Raw genomic sequence first — 20427 nt, forward strand, 5'->3', positions numbered from 1 at the left:
GAGGGATGGACAGTCGCTGTAAAAAGGAAATCAATAGAGCTATCTATTTGTCGTAAACCAGGCCAGCGTGATTTTTCTCAATTTTTTCTCCCCACTGTATTTTTTCTCTCTCTCCCACACAATATGACAGGCCCTCATTTTTCAGTAAAAGCATTATGTCTGCTATTTTGTCAAATTGCAAATGGCCTTTGTAAATGCACTTTCTTTGCATAAGTTTCTCAGTACGGAGGGGTTCTTTATCACCTCCTGGGGCTCCGGCGAGAGTGAAAGGAGAAGTGTGGTGTGTGGACCGATGGGAGGGGGGGGGTCAGCAGCTCTTTGTGGGGCGGCGGTGTGGGGGAGGGGGGTCTCTCTTTGTGGGCTGTTTAATCTGGTTCCTCTCGGGTGGCTCTGCTGTTTGGGGGCGCCTGCGCCGGAGCGGGAAGGGGCCTCGTCAGCTGTCCCTCGGCCCCTGGCCCTTTTGTGTCGCACGGGGACCTGAAAAGGCCCTGCCTCGGACGCGCTGTCAGAGCGGGAAAACGGGAGTAAGTGACATGTGACAAGGACACAATGCTCGGATAGGCCGGCTAACGTAAGTGGCCCCATCTGCTGCGGGCGATGTCCCCTCCCGTCCGCCCCAGGTGAGGAGGGCGGGGTGGAGAGGAGCGGGGTTCGGTACAGAAATGGCAATACCGGGCTGGGCTGCTGGCGGGGGCCGGGGGCCGCCACACGCTCTCACAGAACCAGGGGCGGCCTTCGAGCGAGCGAGCGAGGGAGTTATCCGTCACTCGTCAGGTTTCCGTCGGCTCGGCAGTTTTGCGCGGCGCCGCGCGTGCGGAGGCAACGGCCGGACCGGAGCGGCGGAAGGTTTGATTCATGGAGGGGAGACGGAGGCGGAGGTCACCGAGCTCGGAGGATGTGATGATCCTGAGCGATGCTGACGGGGAGGCTTGAAGATGGGCGCCGTAATTAAATGTCCTTGTGCCATCATTAACTTCCTCTGGAGGAACAGGGGGGTGGGGGGTGCACAGGCAGGCTCCCCTCCTCTAACACACACACACACACACACACACACACACACACACACCAGGCGGACTCCCCTCCTCTCCTCTCCTCTCATGCACACACACACACACACACACACACACCACATACACCAGGCTCCTCTCTCTCTCTCTCTCTCTCTCACACACACACACACACACACACACACACACCCCAGGCTCCTCTCCTCACACCCTACCCCCTCAGCATCTATCGCGGCTCCGCTGCTGTCTGGCCTCTGTCTGAAGGAATATTGTGTATATAACAGACAATGTGGAATTGTAGAGAGAGGTTTTTGTGATTTGAGCATTACTCTTCAGGCCAATAGATTTACATAGAAACAAAATCAGACGGAGCTAGTTCAAGCTAATAAACATCATTATTGTGTTCATGATTTTGTTAATTAAAGATACAGAAAAACATCACCTACTGAATCTGACAAGAAATCAAACAGCTGATCTTCCCATGATCCTACACATTGATTGGATTGGATTTGATCCGAAAACTCCTGTTTTTTCCCCCCGCTGTTGTAGTTTGTGCTTCTGAGGCTGTGTGGTGTGTGAACAGAGGAAGTTAGCCCAGATCATTAAGATTCTCCAGATAACAAGAACGCAGGTTTCCACGCCTGAGCATCAGAGGATCTCCAGACATCAAAGGCAGGTTCTCATTCCACCGTGTCTGCTACAGAGGCCAGGAACCAGGAGCGGGAGAAACGGAATCAGGAAAATAAGGTAGAGAGAGAGGGAGAGAGAGAGAGAGGGAGAGTGAGAGAGATAGATAGAGAGAGAGATAGAGGGAGAGAGAGGAAGAAAGAGAGAGAGGGAGAGAGAGAGAGAGAAAGAGAGGGAGAATGAGGGAGGGGGAGAGAGAACGAGAGGGAGAGAGAGAGAAAGAGAGAGAGAGGGGGGAGAGAGAAAGAGAGTAAGAAAGAGACTGAGAGAGGAAAAGAGTGAGGATGAGAGAAAGGGAGAGAGAGAGAAAGTGAGAGAGAGAGAGAGAGAGAGAGAGAGATGGTTATTTTACCTGCTCATGTGTCATGATGTGACATGATGCTTTATAATGTGTTTGTAGCTCCTCCTGTATAGTTATCCTCCTCTCTGATGAAGTGGAGCCTCTCTAATGAGGCTGGCCTGACTGCAGGTTGGCTCACTTTAAAGATCACCTTCATTTCTCAGCCCACGGTCATTATAGTGTGCTCCTGACTAATTTTCTCTAAGGCTTTAGACGTGTTTCCTACCTTTATAAGATGCACATACTGCACAAAAAAAGTGAATTGTGTGTATCTGGATTTGTATTCAATTAAAATATAAAATAATGAATTTTCATTCTGATATATTTCCAGTTCTACTCTTTAACAGACCAGTATATTACTATAAAGATCCTGCGATGGTAGACGTCTCTCTAGTATTATTATCTCGTAGTATCATTATGTGTCTGTAGTTACAGCAGAGCCATTATGCAGCGTGTATTAACTGTAGAGAGATATATACTGTTACCCAGTATTGACTGTAGAGAGATATATACTGTACTGTTACCCAGTATTGACTGTAGAGAGATATATACTGTTACCCAGTATTGACTGTAGAGAGATATATACTGTACTGTTACCCAGTATTGACTGTAGAGAGATATATACTGTTACCCAGTATTGACTGTAGAGAGATATACACTGTTACCCAGTATTGACTGTAGAGAGATAAACGAGATATATACTGTTACCCAGTATTGACTGTAGAGAGATATATACTGTTACCCAGTATTGACTGTAGAGAGATATATACTGTTACCCAGTATTGACTGTAGAGAGATATATACTGTTACCCAGTATTGACTGTAGAGAGATATACACTGCTACCCAGTATTCACTGTAGAGATATATATACTGTTACCCAGTATTCACTGTAGAGATATATATACTGTTACCCAGTATTGTACTGGATTACAGAATCAAGGTTGACTCACAAGACAGAGTAGCATTATCCCTTAATCCTGTGTTTTGCTTTCAAATAGCTTTTATACACCTAATCTTCACAAGTAGAACGACAAACAGGAATACGGAGGTAGGTGTTTAAATGTGCATTACCTGTGGTGTTAAAGCCGTAGGCTTATACTGACTTAAAGCGGCTCTATGGTCCATGCAAGAGCAGAGGATGGTGTGTTTGGTTGTGCTGGTATTTCTGGAAGACTAGCAGACCTTGTGTGATAAACCTCTCCTAGGTTGAGACAGGTGGAGGAGACTGGGAAGTTCTCAGAGAGAACCCTTGTTTCTGTCGTTGAGCCAGATTCTCCCTTCCTGTGATTTTAGACCAGTTCTTCATATCATTTCTCAAATATCAATTCCCCTATCAAACCTCAAACATTCTGTGGTACTCTGACGACCTTACGGTGGTTTTTGTGACAGCACTCCGTGATTCCTTCATGGTTTCGCGCTTCTGGGCGAGTTTCTGTGGTTATTACCCCGACATGCCAAGAGTTCACTTCGCAGTAGGACGAAGTCGACAAGCGGCGAGCCGGCCACGCCTCCGGCCTCCGGCCTCCGTGGCGTCGGCAGGCACGCGGTGCTGGACGGCCTCCCCGCCACTGATCTCAGGCCAGGCCAGGCCTGGCCCGGTGTCCGTCCGTCCGCTGGGTCCGCTGGCTCTGCTGGACCCAGAGGAAACTTAAAGGTACTGTGAAAGACTAAAAGTGGGCCAGCCGGCGCCGCAGCCTCCCGGTGACCTAGCCCGTTCCGAGGGGTCCGGGTACGGAGCGATGACAGGACTCCTCCTCTGAGGAGTGCATTACTAATGTGCGGGGGTTGCGCGTGGGAGCGCGCCCGGTGATGAATCGCTCCTCTGTATCCGTGGCATCCTCATAAGTCAAGAGTAAAAGTGTTCGGAGCGCGCTCGCTAAAAGGGCCCCTCCCTCTGTCCAGCGCGGAGGAACTCCAGCAAGGCCCAGCGGAAGGGAGGGGCAGGGGGGTAAGCGCTGTGTGTGCAGCGCATAGCCTAAAGATCTCCCTCAATCTTAAAGAAAAAGCCACTCCCTCTGGTGGGTCACTTGTTTTTGTAGAGTGCCGTGAACTCTGGGAAGAGTAACTTTCACGCTTGAGCAGCGCTCTCTTTAATAAACGAGCGTAACCTATACCGCAGTTGGTCTGGACCGTCTCAGCGGGCGGCGCGTCTACCTTTAATGTTACACAGGGAACATTGAATGTGTTGGTTTAAGCTGAAGCCGTCTTCTCGGGAGGTTTGGTGCGCCGAGCAGTCGCAGGAACAGACGAGGCCTCATCACTCACACCCACGTTTCTAGTCAGAAGTGCTGGGAGAATGAATGTGAGGAAAGTCATCAATCCCCTCTCCAATTTTAGGAAACAATTGCATGAAATTGCATCACGAAATAAAGGATTTTTTGATTTGAGCAGATGTAGAGAAAAGCTTTGTACATCCTCGTTTGTGTCTCTGTGCTTCTTCTCCCCTCCAGCCAGAAGGTTAACTATTTTAGTTTACACGCTCGCCTCCCCCAGGCGCCATGTTGCGCTATATCGGTGATGTTGGGGGAGTGTGTAGCATTTGACGCCAGGTGATACATCACACACTCCAGGGGGTCTCCCTGGAATGTTCCTCAATAATGAAGTTCATTCGTTAACTTCCGCCTCGAAAGGCCAAGTTCCCCTGCTGGCCTCTTCAGCAGCCATGGCGGCTCTCAATGCCATCGCCCCACCAAGGCAGAGAGAGAAACACATAATCATGCTTTTCCCCATGACAGGCTCTGTCTCCGCCTCCGCCGAGTGTGAAGAATAAGCAGGCCCATTACCAATCCCTCATGCCTGGTTATGGCCATAATTATCACAGGGAAAATGACCTGCTCTGTTTGGTCTGCCATTGGGGGGGGGGGGGGGGGCGTCCCTAATCACCTCCTTGTGGTCCGCCTCCTCCATTCTACACTTTTCTCCTCTCCTCTCCTCTCCTCTCCTCTCCTCTCCTCTCCTCTCCTCTCCTCTCCTCTCCTCTCCTCTCCTCTCCTCTCCTCTCCTCTCCTCTCCTCTCCTCTCCTCTCCTCTCCTCTCCCCTCCTCTCATCTCCTCTCCCCTCCCCTCCTCTCTCCTCTCCCCTCCTCTCCTCTCATCTCCTCTCCCCTCCCCTCCCCCCCTCTCTGCTCCTACCCCCTCCTCTCCTCTCCCCTCCTCACTCCTCTCCCCTCCTCTCACCTCCTCTCCACTCCCCTCCTTTCTCCTCCTCTCCCCTCCTCTCATCTCCTCTCCCTTCCCCTTACTGCCCCCCTCTCCCCTCATCTCCTCTCCTCTCCCATTCTCTCCTCTCTCCCCTCCTCTCCTCTCCTGAGGGTAATGTAGATGGAGCTGGTTTGGGGGAATCTTGCCAGTTCATTAGAATTCACAGGGTTCCAGGTCCCTGCCTAGCCAGGCTAAGCCTCTCACACAGGCTGGCATGCCTGCTATAATCTCTCACTCTTTCTCTCCTCCTTCCCCTGCTTATGTTGCCCCCCCCCCCCCCCCTCTCTCTCTCTCTCTCTGTCCCCCCAAACGCATCTTTACTTAAAAGAGACTCGGAGCAATTCATTTCAAAACTATTGAAATGTATTGATTTATTGGGATTTGGAAGTTGTCTGTTCTATTAGACTTCCCTGTGTATGTCTGTGGTAGGCAGCTCTTCACCTCAGTTAAAATGCACTATGTGAACCCCTTTGAGAGATATTTTGTCAATAATGTACATATTGAATTGAATAATTCACGTGGCAACGTTTGTGGGACCACACACCTATTTCTCTGTGATGGGATAGTTGTTTTATCTTGATCAAATGAAAAGCCAGTTCTGTACTGCATCTTCTGAAACTCTGAAGCCTCACTCATATTACAACAGCTGAGACCTGTGCAGAGATAGAGTGGCGGACCTGGCGTTGCTCCTCCATCAAAACCCAACAGAACCATGAAAGCAACCACAACCTCTTTCTGGAAAAGAGCTACAGTCTAGCTGTCCGATGCTTTCAGTTAGACGAGGTCGAAAGTGTGGTTGAATGCTTATCAAACTCTGCACTGCCAAGTGTCTCCATCCTTTGAATACCTGAACCGGTCTAAATTTGGAGCGCACACGCAATCCCTGCAAAGATTGTTCTAGGCCACTGACATTTTTGTTATTGTTTATTATTATGACGCAAAGCTCTTTGAAATGAGCAATCAAAATCTTTTGTCAAAGACAGGTTCTGGACTGTTCTAATCTTTGTATTACACCAAAGGCCTTTGTGTGAGCAGAATCTAACAAATCAAACTACTTCAATAGGAACATTTTATCTGGGAAATACTGGAAAGTCTACTTATTCTATCAGAGAATGAATGAATGACTGTGACAGAATTTCAGGGGTCCTGACAGGTAATTGTACCTGTTAGTTCTCCAAGGCTTTTATCTTGCCCCTTTTTGGACTACAGTATATCAGATGTGTGTGTGTGCGTGTGCATGTGTGTGTGTGTGTGTGTGTGTGTGTGTGTGTATGTGTGTGGGTGTGCATATGTGCACGTGCGTGCTTGTGTGTGTGGGTGTGCGTATGTGCGCGTGCGTGTATTGGTGTGTGTATGTGCGCGTGCGTGCGCGTGTGTGTGCGTATGTGCGCGTGCGTGCATGTGTGTGTGTGTGTGCATGTGTATGAGCGGAGCTGGGCTGTCTAGGGGTGGGGCATATGGAGAGCTGTGTACAGTCCAGTCCCTCATGGAGAGACGTCATCCTGACCGGCGCCCGGCGCCACTCTGCTCAATTACCCACAATGCCTCCTGCAGGTAGACACAGTCAAACTCCTTTTCAGGCACGGTGACATACGCACATGTATTTCTCTAAACGCTGCGTGATCAAACTTCAACCTCACTTTAAAAACGCAGCTCTCCGCTCACCTGAAAAAGACCCTCCTCCACTCTCTTTGAAGTAGACATTCCCTTTGTTGTCTGCACTGTGATTTATTGAAGTTGTCCCCACAAGTGGAAGAGCCAGGAAATTGCCTGGAATGGCTCTAAATTGGTTTATGATTGTCTCGTATGAGGTCGCTGGCGTTCCCGCTTGATATTATGCCCTCCACTCTTTGGAATTTATATTAAATTGATCTGTACTGTTTCAGATTGCCTTTTGGACCTTGTTAATTCTACTGCAGCTCAGGGTTGACAATCCCCCCCCCACACACACACACACAAACACACACACCATCCACCTCACCATATGGAGGGGAACGGCGCCTGCTCTCCCCTCCTCTCTGACGAGGCGTCCATCATGGCGAGTTTATTTATTTATTTTCCCTAAACGCAGCGAGGTGGCGTGGCGTCCCTGCGCTCTGGCAGCGCCAGCGCCGGAGGAGACGCAGGCTTGGCGCCCGGTAGCGGAGGAGTTAAGGCGGTATCCGCCCCGTAGCGGAGGAGTTAAGGCGGCATCAGGCACGCGGTGATCCGCAGTGTGGGCTACTGACAGACTGCTAATGAGGCCATTATCAGCCCCGGTCCTCGCCTGTCCTCCGGGGGGCAGCGGCAGGCTCCTCCGCCGCCGCCACGCCGTTGAATCCCATCCCACAGGGCTAGTTTACAATAAATACATTTGCTTGAATTAATCAGAGGAGGAGAGCGGGACACTTGACCAGGCCGGCGTTCATGCGGAGTGTGTGGACCCCAGTGCCTGGTGCTCGACTCAGCTCTGCTTCTGGGCAGTTAGGGATGGGGGGGGGTGGCGGGGATGGGGTGGGGGGGACAACTCTGGGAGGAGACAGGACGAGAGATTGATTGGTATCGTAACCCTCCTTGTCATGGCATGCGCTGTGAATAACATACCTGCAAGGACAGACGCGTTCAACCCACATTGATTAAAAGGAAGGTATTGATTCAAGCACGCCAGCATTTCGACACCCAGACGTTCTGTGGGTTAAGTCAATGTCCTAATGAGTTGAGTAGCACCAGTATCGGCGTTTTGTCCCGGGTAATTGCCTGGTGGTCAGGAGAGTAGATCGTCAAGTGCGGAGGAAGTGGCCTTTCAGGCACCGGCAGGCCCCAGGACACAGCGACGCTCTGTTCCCATATACACCGGAGCGCAGACGGAAACAGTGTCCCTGTATCGACAGTACAGTGTGGTGTGCTAGTGTAGACCCACACTGGAATGTGCCCAGGTTTCTGCTGGGGTTAGCTACAGTCTCAGGTATCTGCTGAGGTTAGCTACAGTCTCAGGTGTCTGCTAGGGTTAGCTACAGTCTTAGGTGTCTGCTAGGGTGAGCTACAGTCTTAGGTGTCTGCTAGGGTTAGCTACAGTCTCAGGTTTCTGCTGGGGTTAGCTACAGTCTCAGGTATCTTTTAGGGTTAGCTACAGTCTCAGGTGTCTGCTAGGGTTAGCTACAGTCTCAGGTGTCTGCTAGGGTTAGCTACAGTCTCAGGTACAGTATCTGCTGGGGTTAGCTACAGTCTCAGGTATCTTTTAGGGTTAGCTACAGTCTCAGGTATCTTTTAGGGTTAGCTACAGTCTCAGGTATCTGCTGGGGTTAGCTACAGTACAGTCTCAGGTATCTGCTGGGGTTAGCTACAGTACAGTCTCAGGTATCTGCTGGGGTTAGCTACAGTACAGTCTCAGGTATCTGCTGGGGTTAGCTACAGTACAGTCTCAGGTATCTTTTAGGGTTAGCTACAGTACAGTCTCAGGTATCTGCTGGGGTTAGCTATAGTACAGTCTCAGGTATCTGCTAGGGTTAGCTATAGTCTCAGGTACAGTATCTGCTGACGTTAGCTACAGTCCAGAGGAGGGAAAGGTGACAGGGCCACTGTCAGGCCTGGGGAGAGTGGGGGATGACGACCAAACCATTTGTGTTTTGGATCAGTACGGGCCAGCTGGCAGGGAGATACAGGCACAGAGGCCGGAGATTGGCCTTGCTAATTTTATTTATTTATTCATATCCATATAGCAATCCATCCAGACCAGTATCTTATCTTACCCCTGTCTGTATACTGTATAGAAATTGTGTAAATTATTGTGTAATTTGTACATTTTTAATTTGTAAATTGAGTATATTGAGTTATTGAGTAAGTTTATCTACATTGAGCATAATCTTGGAGCCAGCAGCAACATTTCACTGTAACCGTACACAGGGCTGAAAATGAACACCTGCCACCGGCCAAATGCAGGTAAAATGTCCAATTGGCGACTAGATTTCGGAAGGCTATCTGAAGAAAATATAATTGGCCGGTAGATTTTTTCATCTACAGTCCCCCTGGCAGGTGACTCACCGTGAGCCAAAAAGTTAATTTTCACCCCTGACTGTACATATACAGTACATTACAAGTGACAAACAAAGAAATCTTGAATCTTGAATCTATGTGTTACAGTAGCTCTCCTACAGTAATACTGGTATACTGGATAATATCAGGCCAATATTTGCATTTTGTACCATAGCAGGATATATCGGCATTGACATATCGGATGCCAATATTTCAAATTGTATTTATTTTTTAAACTCTTAAGTAGTCAGTAGGAAGCTTAAAGTGTTGTGTAAGTGTAAGTGTTTAAAATGTAAAATAGGGTAAACGGTAAACATGGCTGCCTAGAATGAAAGACAGGTACACAGACAGTGGAATCAGATGGCTTTTAGGGTTTGCTACATTAATTATTATTATTAAAATCTTTAAGAGAGAGAGAGAATGATATCAGACTATCAGCCAGCCTTCCTGTTCCCCAAAATTTTGGAATCAGTATCTGAGAATATTCATGTCGAACGACCTACTGGCTAACTTCAACCTTAGCATTTTCTCTAACACTGTTGACTGATTTCAAAGGGGAAACATCATTTTACAACAGTTCACAATCTCTTTTCCTGTTGGTTGATCTGCAGACTGAATGTGGTTTGTCAAATATTACAGTGTCCTGTCTGTATCAGTGGTTTACATAATATTACAGTTCACTGTATCAGTGGGTGATTTCAAACAAAGTCTTCTCCCTACAGTAGGTTTTACAAAACTCACTCTTTCACGTTCACACCCCCACACCTCACACATTGTAATCAAAGAAACTCAGACACTCCTCCTACTCTCTCTTTCATACACACACACACACACACACACACACACACACACACACACACACACACACACACACACAGATGAACAATATAGATGTTCCACTCCTCTAAGATAACCAATCTGCAGACTAAACTCTTATTATCAGACCAGTCATCTGTGTGCAGCCTGGAATGTATGTGTGTGTGTGTGTGTGTGTGTGTGTGTGTGTGTGTGTGTGTGTGTGTGTGTGTGTGTGTGTGTGTGTGTGTGTGAGTGTGAGTGTGAGTGTGTGTGTGTGTGTGTGTGAGGTCAATGAGGGGGCTAAGACGTACTGTTCTATAAACAGAGGTTTAAGGCAGCAGCAGCAGCTCCTGTAGCTAGCTGTCCGCTGGTTTGGTTGGAGACTGAAGCGTACGTTGTTTTCAGACAGCGACCACAGGGTGACAGTTTACCCCGGCCCCGCAGGAGCGCGGGGTCGTGAGTCATCCAGAGAACTCCGGGGGCCTCGTGGTCGAAACACCCCAGCCTGCGAACGACAAAAAAAAAAACAGTCTGAGATATGATTACCACAACCGTTTTTTTCTCACTCGTCTGTACGCGCGGCACGCCTCATTTGATGAAATCCGCCGCCAAATTCTATTGTGTTCATTAGATAGTGTGCGGCGACAGAACACAGTTGACATAACATGAGTTAATGTGTTTATAGTGCGATAATGGATCATGCTAGGGGTCCTCATGAAACGCCTTCATTTACTAGATTTATGGCGCTGGCACAAGGGTGCTCATTTGCATATGATATTATGTAGCGTGCTGTGGGTTTTCCCCCGTTGGAGACGATATCCATTGGTTGGCATTTCTTATGAGACTGGATAACTGAGGACGTGTTGTGAAAACATGCACTCAGTATTTGATATATATATAAAGTATATACTGTAGTAATAATCTAGGCTTGGGGTTGAATGGATATTTTGTCTAGACTGATTTTAGAAAAAAAAAAAGAAAAAAAAAAAGTACGGTAATGTGCATTCTAGACATAAACAGATGCTTTTTGACGCCTGAAAATAAAGCTGTGAAGTGTTTTTGCGTTTGTCTCGAGATATGAGTGCCAGCTTATTCATGGAGATTCCAAATGAAGCTGGGTCATTGGCCAAGGCTGGATGGCACTAAAACCAGAATATTGTATCAGAGAGTGCCAGCTGGTTAAGGGTCTGAGCAGATTATCATACGAGAGAGGAAGAGAGAGGGGGTTGGGTTTGGAGGGAGAGAGAGACAGGGGGAGGAGAGAAAAGGAGAGAGGGTGGGCCGAGGGAGAGATATATGGGGGGGAGAAAGAGACGGGGGAGAGAGGGTGAGGGAGCAGGAGAGAGGTGGGGGGAGGGGGGTAGATAGAACTTCATCCTTTGGTCGCCGTGGGGGTGGAGGAGATCAGCCGACGTCTTCGTCACTATCTCCCCTTCCTCACCTGCCAGCACGGCATGCGAGAGGAAGGAGGGGGAGGGTGTGTGTGTGTGTGTGTGTCCCATGGAGAGGTCAGGGGAGAGGACGGCCCCACTGCTGGTCTCACACATCTGGAGGCACGCTGATCTCTCCTATCTACAGACGGTAGGAGAGGAGAGGAGGAGAGAGGGAGGCGGACAAGAGGGGACGGCTGCCAGGACTGAGCCCCGGGGAATTATAGAGCCTCTCATCCCATCCATCTCTCTCATCCCATCCCTCTCTCTCATCCCATCCCTCTCTCAATACCCTAGTCTACTATATCACCCTCCCTCATTTTCAGTAGTATACCCTCCCTCATTTAGTATGTATATCAGTACCCTAGTCTAGTATGTATATAAGTACCCTAGTCTAGTATTTCACCCTGCCTCTTTCAATACCCTTGTCTAGTATATCACCCTCCCTCATTTAGAATGTAAAGCAGTACCCTAGTCTAGTATATCACCATCCCTCATTTAGTATGTACTGTATATCAGTACCCTAGTCTAGCCAGTAGTCCTCTTATGAAGCATTAGTTAATAGGTGATAAGGTCCTGATAAGATGTTAATTAACATTAGTATGTGTTAATAAGACATTTACTGTATAAGTGTTATACTAATAGCATTATACATGTACATAGTTAGATTATAAGCCATTCATAAACAACTTGTTAACTGTTTATAAACTGCTTAAGAACATTAATAAAAGCCTTATTAGTTTCTTATCCATACTTACTACTGTACCATTAATTATGCACTTCTTGACATTTATGAGACTTGTAAGAACATTATTACAATTAAAATCAGTTTCTTATACATACTTATTAGCCGTTAATAATGCACTTATAATGCATGTTACTATGCATTTTGCAGGTACCGGATTTAAAGTGAGAACAGTGCCTTATTGAGGTTAATAAGACCTTTATTATGCACTTTTGACCAATACAAAGTATCTGCGTTGTGTATTTTTTATTGCAAATTAACGGTGGATTTGAACCCAGGTCTCCTTCTGGAAAATATTTTTTCTAACTAGCTACGCCACCAACAAGCTAGCTTTTTGGTGATGCAGCTGGACATATACCAGTGGAGTGAGTCACTCAATTACACTCATCCCCCTAAACTCACTCCATATACTATAGCTAGCTTTTCGGTATCCTGGTTAGAATGATGCACAGGTTCAAACCCCCCACTGTGCAATAAAAATACACAACGCAGATGAGTTCGCAATCGGTCACAAGTGGATAATAAAGGGTTTATTAACCTTAATAAGGCACTGTTCTCACTTAAGATCTGGTAGCTGCAAAAAGCATAGTTACATGCATACATGCATAATTAATGGATAATAAGTATGTCTAAAAAACTAATATGGCTTTCATTAATGTTCTTAAGCAGTTTATAACCCGTTAATAATATTATAATCTAAGAATAAACATGTTTATAATGCTATTATTAACACGTATAAATGTCTTAACACACATTAATGTTAATAAGCATATTATGGGACCTTATTACCTATTAACTAATGCTTAATAAGATGACTTTTATATAAAGTGTTACCCCCCTAGTCTAGTATGAATATCTGTACCCTAGTCCAGTATGCATATCTGTACCCTAGTCTACAGTGTATGCATATCTCTACCCTAGTCTAGTATGCATATCAGTACGCTAGTCTAGTAGGTACTGTTTATCAGTACCCTAGTCTTGTATGTATATCAGTACCCTAGTATAGTATGTATATCAGTACCCTAGTCTAGTATGTATATCAGTACCCTAGTATAGTATGTATATCAGTACCCTAGTCTAGTATGTATATCAGTACCCTAGTCTAGTATGTATATCAGTACCCTAGTCTAGTATGTATAGCAGTACCCTAGTCTAGTATGTATATCAGTACCCTAGTCTAGTAGGTATATCAGTACCCTAGTTTAGTAGGTATATCAGTACCCTAGTCTAGTAGGTATATCAGTACCCTAGTCTAGTAGGTATATCAGTAGGCTACCCTAGTCTAGTACAGTAGGTATATCAGTACCCTAGTCTAGTATGTATATCAGTACCCTAATCTAGTATGTATATCAGTACCCTAGTCTAGTATGTATATCAGTACCCTACCCTAGTCTAGTACAGTAGGTATATCAGTACCCTAGTCTAGTATGTATATCAGTACCCTAGTCTAGTATGTATATCACCCTCCCTCATTTTCTTGGTAAATTCCTTTCCTCCATTTGTTCATTTTTTCCTCTCCCCTGCTTCCCCCTCGCTCCCTCTCTTCTCTCTCTCTCTGTCTCTCTGTCTCTCTCACTCTCTCTCTCCATATCCATTACATCCCGGCTAAAGAAGGAGAGAACCCAGAGAGAAAGGGAGCGTCTCATGGAGGAGAGAGCGTCTGATGGCAGCGCTGTTATGACTTTACTCTGGCGCTGAGCGACGGCTGTGTGGAGATAGCGAGAGCGTGCTGTGTCTAGCGAGCCTTCAGACACACGGCTCTGGCTGCAATCAGCAGGAAAGGGGCCAGATTCCCTGCCTGGGCTCTCAGCGCCCCCACTGGCTGCCTGCTGTGCCAATCAAAGCAGGGGAAGGGGGCGGGGAAGCGGGCGGACATTAGCGCTGATGTCACAGTCACATGGATTCTGGTGTGGTCATGCTCGGAGGCTGGGAGACAGAGCTGCGCTGCCCAGCTGCTGCTGAGACAGCGGGACACGGCTCTGCGCTGGTACTAGTGCTCTCTTATGGACCCGGAGCTTAATGATGTATTTTGTGATTTCAGCTATGAAAGGTAAGAGACAAAGAACGCGGGCCGATCCACCACAGCTCACAGGGCAGCGGGCGTAACAAGTAGGGGGGGTGAGGGTTCGCCTATTCACAGCCTGACAACTCTCTCCTTTTCAGACGCTTGCAAGGGAAGACTGTGACAGAGTGAGAGAGAGAGAAGGAGAGAGAGAGAGAGAGAGTATCAGGAGAATGTTTCTGAGTCTGAGTGTGTTTATTGCCAGGATATCAGGCAATGGCAATATATCTTTTCTTTTTTTATGCTTGAACAACTACCTTTATTAATTCAGTGAGGAAAGTTAGACATTTCTGGCCAGGTTTTCAACTCCTGTAGTGGGCTGTTGGGTTTTTCTTTAAGGGAGTTCTAGTGGTGTGGGATTTCTCTGTGCTGGGCTTGTGGGGTGATGTCGAAACCAGAGCCGGTGTGGTCCCTCAGACTGATGTCTTTCTGATGAGAGTAGCAGATTGTAGCTCCTGAGGTAGTTCTGAGTTCTTGGCGTGGGTTTCTGGAGGGAGGGAGGGGGGGGGGGGTCTCCGCGTCTCTCTTCGCGGGTCTTAATCCTGTTGTTCCAGTCCAGAGGATGTGTCTGCTCAGAGGAGACTGGGAGACGTGTATGCCTCAACGTTGAACGTGGGCTCGCAGACAAGACGACAAGGCACTGGCGCGGCTGGCAGACTGTGATTCTTTGAGTTGATACCGTTGTGTGTGTGTGTGTGTGTTGTGTTCCAGTGACCTATTTTTGGGGTAGTATACATGTGTGGCCATGGCAGTAAGGCAGGGTCCTCCCAGCCACGGTGATGTTGATCCTGCATGCTTAATCCCACCGCTCCTCCTACTGCTCCTACCCCCACCAGCTCACAGTTGCACGCATGCACGCACACACACACGCACACACACATAAACACTCACAAACACACACACACATAAATACTCACAAACACACACACACATAAACACTCACAAACACACACACATAAACACTCACAAACACACACACACACATAAACACTCACAAACACACACACACACACACACACACACACACATAAACACTCACAAACACGCACACACACACACACCAGATACATAAACACACACACACACGCACACAGACAGGCATATACAGTACACACACAAAGAAAAAAACAAACACACACACACACGCATATGCACACATACACATGCACACACACACACACACACACACACGCACACATCATTACTCCCTTTTTTAACATCAACACTTAAAGACACACACACTCCATGCATTCACATTTATTCTCACATACAAATTAAAGACTCATTATTATATGTACTGTACACACACATGCACATAATATTATCGAAATATATGTGCACTTACTCACATGCATACAGTCATGCATGCACACACACACACACACACACATACATTCACTCACACAACGCATTCACACAAAATAGGCCTGGTGAAGTGTAGGCAGCTGTCAGTATTGATCATGTTCAGTGTGTCGGGGACGGGGGTGCTGATTGGATCCCAGCATTGCTTCTCTGTCTCTGCATCGTTACACACATGCCCAACCTCTCAGCTGACATGTTGGATGTACGGTATGGTATTCTGAAATCACTGAACTCCTTTATTAATGTGGAAATAATGCACTACTAATATGTGACGATTTGAAATTGAAATAATGCAGCGTGTTGCAGCACGAATATTTGTGATGCGATACTGTGTTATTTCAATTTTGAAATGTTCACATATTAGTTAAACCATGACATCCACCATTTCTAGAATGTATCAACATAACAAATTTGAGCTTTATTTTTTAATTGTATCTAATAAATCCCCTGGTCTGTACCTGACTAGGCTGGGTTGGTTGGCGAGGCTGAGGTCATGAGGCTGGCTCTCCGTCAGTCAGGGGGGGCTCTGAGAGAGAGAGAGCTGTGTGTGAAACTCTCTCTCTCGATACCGTCCATCACAATACGTTAGCAGGCCGTGAGAGAGAGGGAGAGAGAGAGCGAGCGAGGGAGAGAAAGAGAGAGAGAGAGAGATTGCCTAGTTCACAGTCATGAGGGAGAGTGACAAGCTTGTAACGTTAAGGCAGATATGAACACGACCCTCTGACCTACTGTCCTCCATGTGACCGTCATGTAGAGGACTCCAGCTCCAGAGGACCACATTGAATCTGGACAGGTTTTAACTGGGCTATGATAGTACTTTTAACTAGGCTATGCTATTTGTTCATGCGTTGAAAGTGTAATATTTTCCTAGATACAGGATATATATATATATACAGGAGATGTATTGAATCCATGCGCCTGCACTTCCCCCTGTCCAGATTTGTTCATCTTAATTCATTAAGGTGAAATTTACTCTTAAAGGAGGTGAAGTATTTCCCTATACTGTAGATAAATAATCCCTCAGTAGGATAACTCTGGAATGAGCCAGAGAACAGAGGAGACAGCTATTGATATTTATGCTATAAGAGAATAATGTCCATTGTGTGCACCTCGGTAGACCTCCTCTATCTCTCTCTCTCTTCCTCTCTCTCCCTCTATCCCTCCCCCCACTCCTACCCCTCTCTTCTCTCCTCCTCTCTCCCTCTCTCTCCCTCTTTCTCTCTCTCTCCCTCTATCCCTCCCCCCACTCCTACCTCTCTCCCTCTCTCTCTCTCTCTCTCTCTCTCTATCCTCCCAGCCCCACCACCGCCTCTCCAGTACCTAATTACCTGTAATGGAAACATCCCTCTCATTATCCCATGCAAATTAGTCAGCCTACTCAGCACAATTAAGGTGTAAATTCCAAATATTAATTACATAATTTAAGAAAGACGTTTGATGTGCGAAAATACAGGGGGGGAAAGTATAAAGTGTGTTTCATCTATATTATAATTAACCCTTCATCAAGAGCACTAATACTGCCTCCTGAAATCGCTCCAAACATCGTCCAGTAATGGGGGCGGGTTGTGTGAATGCATGCAGGGCATCACTGTGGTTTTAGCGTGACTGTTAACCAGACTGAAGACGAGGGAAAGCCTCGTCGCCTCTCACAGCTGGTTCAATGGTGTGTTAACGAGGCAGTAAAGGTTCGCTGTAGGTTTGGTGCTGTGCGTCTTCTACCAATGGGCGAGTGAAGGGCCTCGTTTAGCGTGTGCTGCCGGACTCCCACACACCCCGCAGTAGAGGTCACCAAGACACACACACACAAACACACACAACGCAGCAAAGGTTAACAAGATCAGGTATTATCCAGTTATCGTCTGGGGACATGGAGACCCAGGGAGAAATCACCTCAGATTAAGGTGAAGGCAAAATAGAAGTCACCAGCCAGAATAGAAACTCAAAACAGAAGTCACCAGCTTGGGTAAAAAACAAGCCCTCTTTCCAGGTGAGGGTTTCCAGGTGAGGGGTCCAGGTGAGGGGTCCAGGTGAGGGTTTCCGGGTGAGGGTTTCCAGGTGAGGGTTTCCAGGTGAGGGGTCCAGGTGAGGGGTCCAGGTGAGGGGTCCAGGTGAGGGTTTCCGGGTGAGGGTTTCCAGGTGAGGGTTTCCAGGTAAGGGTTTCCAGGTGAGGGTTTCCAGGTGAGGGTTTCCAGGTAAGGGTTTCCAGGTGAGGGGTCCAGGTGAGGGTTTCCAGGTGAGGGGTCCAGGTGAGGGTTTCCGGGTGAGGGTTTCCAGGTGAGGGTTTCCGGGTGAGGGTTTCCAGGTGAGGGGTCCAGGTGAGGGTTTCCAGGTGAGGGTTTCCAGGTGAGGGTTTCCAGTTGAGGGGTCCAGGTGAGGGTTTCAAGGTGAGGGTTTCAAGGTGAGGGTTTCAAGGTGAGGGTTTCCGGGTGAGGGTTTCCAGGTGAGGGTTTCAGGGTGAGAAGGATATAGAGAACCTAAGCGGAAGCAGGAAGAGAAAACCCCCATGGGACCTTAAATCTGGAATTGTACATGTGTCAACGGCGAGAGACAAATAATTTATTGATTCCGGTTGAATTGTGCCATGACCATATACACATATGATGTGTGTCACTTTAAAACATAATTTTTACTCATCTCTGTTAACTCGCAAGTTAGGTTATATTAGCTAGCTGACATTGCACTCATTTAATAGCTGGTCCCACATGACAGTTCTTACAGAACTGACTAACTCTCCGTTTGCATAGCTGCAGCTCTCAACATGGCCAGACCAAGTGATTTTCCCCTATTTAATACCTTTTCCCTCCTTCTGGAATAACTGCTTTACAGTTTTCTGACAAAATGCAACTTACTTGACTTGCAAAATTATGTTTTATTTTGACAAACATCATATGTGTATGGTCATGGCACAATTCAAACACATTTTTGGGGGTTTCTCGCCATTGACTAGGGTACATATTATTTTCCGAAGCAAGGTCCCATGGGACGGCTCTTCCTGCTTCCGCTTAGGCACTCTGCCTCCTTCTTCATCTCTTCATCTCTATATGCATGTCATACATACAAATACTTTTTTGACATTTACCACTACATTTTGAATAAATGTGTACCCTTATTTTCTGTTTCTGTTTGAGAGCAAAATATCACAAAAAGAAATATTTGTATTGCTCATCTTATTTTTATTTCATAATAGTAGACACATAAGTACATAGTATTATACTGTATTCGTTCAAAATCAGGGACATGCTATTATATCATGTTTATCATATTCTCATTATTATTACTGTATTATTATTATTATTATTATTATTATTATTGTGTGTGTGTGTGTGAAGTGCTTGTGTGTGTGTGTTCATGTGTGTGTGTGCCTATGTATTTGGAAGTGGAGTGCCGTCCCCACAGGTTATTAAAATGTGTGAGCTGTGCCGGTGTGTGTGTGCCATGCCGGTGTGTGTGAGTTGTGCCGGTGTGTGTAAGCCGTGTCGGTGTCCTCGGCACACAGTGAGATGCAGGTGCTGCCTGCCTGGCTGCCTGTGTGGACGGACTGGTTAATGAGATATTGACTGGTCATCGAGAGCATGGATTTTTGATTTAGCTGCAGAGAGTCAAAGAGGATGAGAACGTGCAGTCTGGACAGATAAGGGAAAAGATGAGAGGAGGGGAGAGGAGGGGAGGAGAGAGGACGAGAGGGGGGAGGAGGGGAGGGGAGAGGAGAAGAGGGGAGAGGAAGGGAAAGGATAGGAGAGGAAAGGGGAGGAGAGGGGAGGGGAAAGAAGAGGAGAGAACATTACTCCTTTCTTAAAAAAACAAACATGTCCATACCCAGGCTTGTTGAGGATAGAGAAGGAGTAGGACAGAGAGTAGCCAATCACTAGACTGAACAGAGAGGAGATTGTGGTGGTGTCTCTGTCAATCCACACGAAAAACATAATCAAAGAGGGACCGTTTCAGTCACTATTTCTGGTCCGAATGGCAGAATGATTCACCAGACTATTTAGTGACAAGTTTATAAATCTGTTTCAGTAAATATCTCTCTTGTGTCCATACAGTGCAGCTGGTGTTATTGTGTGTTCCAGTGGTCGGATATGGCGTACGTTGTGGCCTGCTCTGTCCTCCTGATCCTCTCTGGACGGGACTAAGAACTTGATAGCACTTTTTTAGCGTTTTGTACCTTTTCCCCCCTCCTCTTTCCCCAGGAGGGCGGTCCACTGGCCTTTAGAAGTCGCATCAAAGAGGAAACGGAGGAGAAAAAGCATGATTGATTTTGTCCTATTGAGGTTCTGAGGGGTAAAGACACATGAGGAGCGAGCTGGCAGTGGGTCAGTGCTCTCTCTCCCACCAGAGACAGAGACAGAGAGAGATAGAAAGGCAGAGAGAGAAAAACAGAGATAGAGAGAAAGAAAGAAAGAAAGAAAGAAAGAAAGAAAGAAAGAAAGAAAGAAAGAAAGAAAGAAAGAAAGTAAGAAAGAAAGAAAGAAAGACAGAGATGGATAGAGATAGAGAGAGGGAGAGAGATAGAGAAGGGGGGGGGGGAGGGGGGGGGAGTGAGAGATATCCAGACAGAGCTGAGGTATCTCTCCCCAGACAGACCGGCCTCTCTGTCTGTCTCTCTCCCTCTCCCTCTCCCTCTCTCTCTCTCTCTCTCTCTCTCTCTCAGGCTGTTAGCATACGGTGGCTGTTAGCGTGGTGTTGCTGTTAGCGTAGCGTTGCTGTTAGCGTAACGTTGCTGTTAGCGTAACGTTGCTGTTAGCGTGGTGTTGCTGTTAGCGTAGCGTTGCTGTTAGCGTGG

At 47.0% G+C, this 20427-nt stretch overlaps 1 protein-coding gene across 3 annotated transcripts in view; it reads left to right on the top strand.

The window, feature by feature from the left end:
* roraa (RAR-related orphan receptor A, paralog a) overlaps positions 1-20427 on the top strand; it is a gene marked incomplete at both ends in the record, with an annotated part of 223240 nt that overhangs the window by 157380 nt on the left and 45433 nt on the right. The window contains one exon of one of the 3 annotated variants that reach the window (XM_084453121.1): positions 14240-14270. The exons of the other annotated variants lie outside the window; for them this stretch is intronic. Within the exon in view, the coding sequence (XP_084309247.1) occupies positions 14240-14270 (31 nt within the window). Of the gene's footprint in view, positions 1-14239; positions 14271-20427 lie in introns of those variants that run through there. 3 annotated transcript variants of the gene reach the window in all.

This window comes from Borostomias antarcticus (genome assembly GCF_949987555.1).
Source record: "Borostomias antarcticus genome assembly, chromosome: 18".
Taxonomy (NCBI): domain Eukaryota; kingdom Metazoa; phylum Chordata; class Actinopteri; order Stomiiformes; family Stomiidae; genus Borostomias; species Borostomias antarcticus.